The sequence below is a fragment of the Camarhynchus parvulus genome, chromosome 17 (genome assembly GCF_901933205.1).
Source record: "Camarhynchus parvulus chromosome 17, STF_HiC, whole genome shotgun sequence".
Classification (NCBI taxonomy): Eukaryota; Metazoa; Chordata; class Aves; order Passeriformes; family Thraupidae; genus Camarhynchus; species Camarhynchus parvulus.
The window spans coordinates 5,436,873-5,443,323 of record NC_044587.1 but is presented as its reverse complement, the minus strand read 5'-3'; the positions used below and the strand labels follow the sequence as shown (position 1 = coordinate 5,443,323).

Sequence of the window (6,451 nt, the reverse complement as noted above, 5' to 3'; positions counted from 1 at the left end):
CACCCCTTACCAAGTATTTCTCCTTGCAGATAGTCAGTATTTTCTTGTGTTTAAGAGCTCAAGTGCATTTCTTGGCTGGTTGACTCCAGCAATGCAGGTGAACATGTTGTGGGGAGAAGTTTGATTTTCACCCCTAGTTTTCTGTCTTATTGTCAGAATAGCAATGATTTAAAACAAGTTTGTTGTGGGTGAAATGAAGCAAGAGGTGTGCTTTTTATAGTCAGTCTTCTAAATACTCCTGGCAGACAGTAGCTGAATGTTTTATCTCTGAGTGTGATTAAAAATACAACAAATTTTAAAGATTCATGTTGAAATGATGGAAACAAAGAATCTCAATCAAACTCTTTACACTTAAATAAAAAGATAGAAATTCTTCTTTTCATCTCCATCATCTTTTCTTTGAGGAAGACACAGTGTGACCTTCTTCCAACAGATGGGGACACTGCTAAATTGTCTGGTGAGCAGCTGGAACTTTCAATATACAAAAGAATAATTTCTATCCCCAAAACCTCACCAAACCCAAACCAACTTATAGCAAGGAATGTTTGGAAATGCAAGCTACATCCCAGGCAAGCTGCAGTCTGTACCTGAACAGAAGCTGTGTAGGTGTGATTTCACCAGCACTGGTTTCTTTCCATGAGAGGAGTTAATAATTTAGAATTCTGCTGAGGAGGGATAATTTGTCCTGACTTGCACCACTATCTGCAATGTATAAAACCATCTACTTCGAGTGCATAAATAAAATAAAAAAGCTGGATTGATTGGCAGGATTTCCTGTTAAATGTCAAGGAAACAGCCCAGCAGTTACTGAGTTGGGTTTCCTACACAGTATCTCACAATTTAGTGTGCTAGTAACCAGCTCTGGCATCAGGAAAAGCAGCACCAAATCCCAGGAGCCCTTCCCAGGCAGGAGGATGAATTGGGCAATGCTGCTTCTCAGCTATTCCAGTCCTGGCTTGTTGCAGGGACACACAATATTGGATTCTGGAGCCAATTCTGCTGACTCAGGGACTGGTTTCACTCCTCCCCTGGTCTTAGGCTCCCTCCCAAGGTCTCAGAGCTACAGGCCTGCAGGACAGCGTTGTGAAAGGTACCTTGGACTTCCCCCAGACTGTTCCCAAAAGGAAATTAAAAAAGGGTCAGAAGTGAACTTCATGATGCAAACTAGAAGCCTGGGATGACAAACTCCTGCATGGATACATCACTGGAGACAGGAAGGACACTTGTGTTTTGTTCTAATGGACACTGGGCAAACCAGTGAGAAGAGAATGTTGATACAGAAGGGTTTCATACATAGAAATGAAATGGGTTTTTGGGCCACAAAATTGTAGTTATAATTTTAATTAAATGGATAGAATTCAGTAGCTTTAGTCAATTTGTTGGTAGAAGCAATTTTTATACATTATTTGATTAAACATCTGGCTGAAAAAATGGAAAAGTAGAAAAGTGTAATAGTAGAAAATTTTATTGACTTCAACAGATTTTCTGCTTTCAGGATTAATGTGTAATTAGTTTTAGCTGTGACTTTGCTTATTTCCACCCCCAATATTCATTCCTAATTAATTTGGAGATTAAATCTTGAGAAAGAGAAAACATTTTTCTTGCTGAAGCAAACTTCAGGGCTAAAGATTCACTGTTCTTATTAGTATAATCTGGAATGAGCAGTGTCTGACATCCCCAAACCTTCACCCTGGATAACTCAGCTGTGGCAGGTGCTGGTTTTGGAGTTGTGTTTGTGCATCATGGTGTGGTTTTGGCTCTTGCTGATGAGGACTGGACATAACTGGACACTTGTACCTGGTTCCTGTGCCCCCCCCTTGTTATCAAACATGCTTTACATGGTGCTTATACAGAAGTGAGAGTTCACACATCAAACACAAGACACAGGACTCAGTACAGAAAACAAGGTACAGTACAGAGGTAGCAACATCTGAGAGACCTGCTTGCTTATTTTGTCCTCTCTAATTGACTTACCTCTTCTTCCTCTGCTTCCCTTGGGTACCCAGAAGAAACTTAAACTGGATTATTACGCACAAGTGCTGTTTTTATCAGTCATGTTTGTTGCTGTTAGAACATAAATCTATTTTCCATGGGTAAAAACAAGACTAAATCAAAACCTTTATTTTAAATAAGTCTTTTTCATTTCTGTTCTCAACAATTTTCTCTGCTGTACCAAAACATCAGCTTTGAGCTTCCATTAAAGTGCATTTTCTAGTACCTTTCTCTAGGAAGGGAGAAAACTCTGTTCCTGGAAGTGCTTCTATGCCATGAGCATGATCTGGAGGTAGAGAGGCAACAGCAGATTATCAATTTGAGTAGTGTAAGCTTCCAAAAGAGAAACCAAACTCACAGATGCCAGAATCCAGGCATAGCTGGAGTTCAGATTCACACTGCTGTCAAAGATCAGAATGAGAGCCACAGCAATGATCTGGGCAAAAATAGCTGTCATTGTCCCTTCAAAGGTCTTCTTTGTTCCTGGCCATTTGATTTCCCCCATTGTACTGCCAAAAACAGAGGCAATGGTGTCTCCTACCCCCACTGCCAACACCCCAGAGTAGGGGACCAGTGCTCCTGCCCCGGGCAAGGTGCCTTTAGGAGCACAAGATCTGGGAAACAACCACACTGGGAGGGACATGCCAAGGAGGAGATAAATATGAGTCAAGATTAGAGGTCCACTGTCTCTTTCATCCAAGAAGAGAGAGAGCAAATGCCTCAGGGTTTGTCCAAAAGGTTTGATCCTGAAGTACCGCACGTACTCTAAGAAGACAAACACTGCCAGACACAGCACTGCAGCAACATAGAGGAGCTGGCGGTCATAAATGAGTCCAGGAACATAAGTAGCTACAACAATGAAGTGGAAATATTTCCTGGTTATGGTCGAGGCCTGGTGTTTTTTAGATTCAGATGATCTCTTGGCGTTCTGGTAGAAAACCACTCCACATGCTGAGGCAGCCAAGAAAGTCCAATACACAAGGAGGTAAAGTCTTGTCTGTGTCTGAAACAGAAACTGGAGCAGCCAGAACAAAGGGTTCCTGTGGATCAGTCGGTATAGCCAAGGCATGATGACCCCTAAGCCTAACACTGCTGTCATCATGTGGAAAAACATGGAGGAGATCCACGTGCCCGAATCCATGAAAGTGAAGAGCACAGTGAAAAAAAGACCAAGAAGAACAACTCCGACAACTGCTACCAGGAGGAAGAAGTCAATGGGATCCCCTCTGCCCTCAACTACATTCAGTGAGCGTTTAATGAGCTGATTGAGAACAAAACTTACACCTCCAAGAACCAGCAGCGCTTCCCCAGGAGTAAAACACCGAGGCAACAAGTACAGCAAGATCATACTGAGGTAGACGAAAATGAGCAGCACTTCTAGAACCTCTATCACCTCTGAGACAGTCAAGGAATGTTTCATGGTGTAGATAATTACGCTGCCAGCAACACCAGTCAGGATGCAGGTGTTGGTTGGCACGGGTTTGGTGATGCCCACCGCCAGGACGGACAGGAAGAGCGCCAGCAGCATTCCCGTGGAGGCCACGACGACACCGAAGCGCTCGAAGTACACGATGCCGGCAGCCCTGCACCTCTCCTTCATCACCACCCCCAGCAGGGGGATGACCATGCTGGCGGGCAGGAGGCCGCTGTTGGCTGCCCCCCGGAACTGGAACACGGCCCCTCCCTGCTGCAGCAGCTGGTCCCATTTGAACTGGGCGTAGAAGGCCTGCAGGGCCAAGGCCAGGGCGCACCAGGAGAAGCGGTCCCAGACCACGGCGTGCACCGACAGCACCACCCCGAACACCAGCAGGGACTCCACCAGCACTGCCTTGTCCAGCATGGTACCGGCCCAGCCTGCCTCAAGCTTGCAGAATCTCAGCAGGCCCGATGTGCTCAGTTGTCCATTAGGAAGAATTCCCCTTCGTGCTACTGCAATTGCTATTAAAAGAAAAAAACAAGCAAGCAATTAAAGCAACTACTTGGACAGCTGAAGTGTTTGCACAGCTGTCACAGACATATTTCATAAAAAATCCTTTTGCTAGGATCCTTTTTCTCCGAGAAACTGAGAGGCTTCAGAAACTAAATATATTATAATATAATATCATATCATATCTTAAACTAAATATTACATATTACATATTTATATACAATATATAAAACAATATATATTATATATAACTAAATATTATATTATATTATATTATATTATATTATATTATATTATATTATATTATATTATATTATATTATATTATATTATATTATATTATATTATATTATATTATATTATATTATATTATATTATATATGTTATATATGTTATAACATGTAATATATAACTATAATAATTATATCTATATAAATTTAATATAATTATTATAGTATTATAATTATATATTATAATGTATATGATATATTATATTACTATATATTATATAATAATTATCTGCTGCTGTGGAATGCAACAGGTGCATCTTTGATTGGTCTCATGTGGTTGTTTTTAATTAATGGCCAATCACAGTCCAGCTGTCTTGGACTCTCTGGTCAGTCACAACATTTTATTATCATTCCATTCCTTTCTATTCCTTGCTAGCTTTCTGATGAAATCTTTCCTTCTATTCTTTTAGTATAGTTTTAGTATATATCATAAAATAATAAATCAGCCTTCTGAAACATGGAGTCAAGATTCTTGTCTCGTCCCTCATCCTGGGACCCCTGCAGACACCACCACACACAGCTATTTGGTTCTTAAAGTCAATTTAAACCGACAGTTATGTGCCAATTGCTAATGTCAACACACAGATGATTAAAAAAACCAAAACTGAGGTGAGTGAATCATGCACTTCACCTTCTCTGAGTGAAGGCTCACAGCTCACTGACAGCTGCCCTGCAAACCAAACTTTCCTTTAAACTTTTGGACTGGAAGATAAGCAGTTGAGATAATCAGCAACAGGCACATTTACTCTGTTAGGTTAAATCTCATCTTCTTCACAGAACTGTGGGCATTGACAACATTGTGCAATTCTCACCAGCATTTATCGCTTTCTGGCAACCTTGATTTCTCTTTGGATATATAATTTGATAATCAGCCATATGTAAACCTCTGCCATTACACTGGCACCTCTTCTGGGGTCTTTGAAGGTCTCAGGTTCTTTATTTCTGTTGGAAATTTTATCCTTTCTGGCCCACTCTTAAGCTCATTAGCAGCAAAGTCTTACTAAATTCTTCTCCCCAAGTCTCAATGCCCATCCAGCTCCCTCATGGAAGGCCAGAGGTTTATTTGAAATTCTCTTTTGGGTTTTCAGCCAATGTTGAATGGTGATAGCAGACTACAAAGCTGACAAAGTAACAGCAATATTACTGAGGAACTATCACAGTTTGTACTGTCAAACTTCCTTAGACAGTGTGTCTGCAGTGTTTAGATACTTATGACTTTGTACTGAAAACTTAATTAATGATAGATTGCATTTTGGCAGCCTTATTCACATAGCCTGAAATACTTGATTGCCAAACAGCTTCATTACATGCACTGTTGCTACACAGCTCCTTCAGGCCAAATGTAATCTTTTGTCATTGCAATTAATTTTTAAACAGGAGAAGAATTAATCATACAGTCAATAAAACAGAACTGGTCTGGACAATATCTGCCTCCAACCAATAAATGTTTTTGGGTTGTACTCCCTGCTGTTTCTGGGCACTAAGGCTTATTTTAGAAGAAGCAGAGTAAATGCCACCTGCCAACCAAGGGCTGAGTCCTCCTACTCAGTCTGGCAACCCTAAGATTGCACCGCAGCTCCGCTATCAATGGCACGGACACTTCCCTGCCAGAATTTCACCCTGCCTGAGCTCTGTGCTGCAGCAGCTCTGAATTGTCAGGTTTACACCTGACAATCTGCAACGCGATGTATTTCACTGCTGAGTTATTTCGTTGTCTTGTGCCTGCCGCAATCCCCTCCTCCGCACCTCCTTTCAGGTAATGTGAGGCTCCTCGGCCCCGCCGCTCTCATCATCGAACGGGACCCGCACCGAGCGTCTGCTGCCCGCCTCGGGCTCCGCATCCCGGCTGCTCAGGGCAGGGAAGTTTGCCACCGACGTGCTGCCAAACATCCGGCAGCCCTCCCCTCGCTGCAGCCCCTGCCTGCTCCCTCTCCTCCCCAGGACCCCGCAGCGCTGTGGACGCCCCTCAACCCGCGGGCTGCCCGCGCCCTGGCCTTCTACGCTGCTCGCCGCCGCCTCCTGTCCCCCTCAGCCGCGATACCCACAGCCCAGCCTCCGCTACTGGGAACGCCATCCGCCCGCGGGCGGTGTCGGAGGCGCTCCCGGGTGATTCCCGGTTCCAGCGCGAAGCTGCGGCCCCGCCCCGGAGCCCAACGCGCACCCACCTCGCAGGACGCCGCCATCTTGCCGCGCCGCCTGTCACATGACCCAGCTGTGAGGGCGTGTCCAAGGGGCGTGGCTTG

The 6,451-nt window shown here is 43.7% G+C and overlaps 1 protein-coding gene across 1 annotated transcript; it reads right to left on the bottom strand.

Moving 5' to 3' along the window:
• Nucleotides 1-1,571: 1,571 nt before the first annotated feature.
• DOLK (dolichol kinase) lies at nt 1,572-6,403 on the bottom strand. Its single transcript, XM_030961427.1, has 2 exons — nt 6,374-6,403; nt 1,572-3,930 (listed from the first exon to the last, which is right to left on the bottom strand). Exon 2 carries the CDS (start codon nt 3,830-3,832, stop codon nt 2,261-2,263), a length of 1,572 nt encoding a protein of 523 aa, XP_030817287.1. The 5' UTR covers nt 3,833-3,930; nt 6,374-6,403; the 3' UTR covers nt 1,572-2,260.
• Nucleotides 6,404-6,451: the final 48 nt, after the last annotated feature.

Bases quoted from the DNA above. Each gene is read 5' to 3' on its own strand.
- DOLK (XM_030961427.1), bottom strand. From the start codon at position 3,832: ATGCTGGACAAGGCAGTGCTGGTGGAGTCCCTGCTGGTGTTCGGGGTG.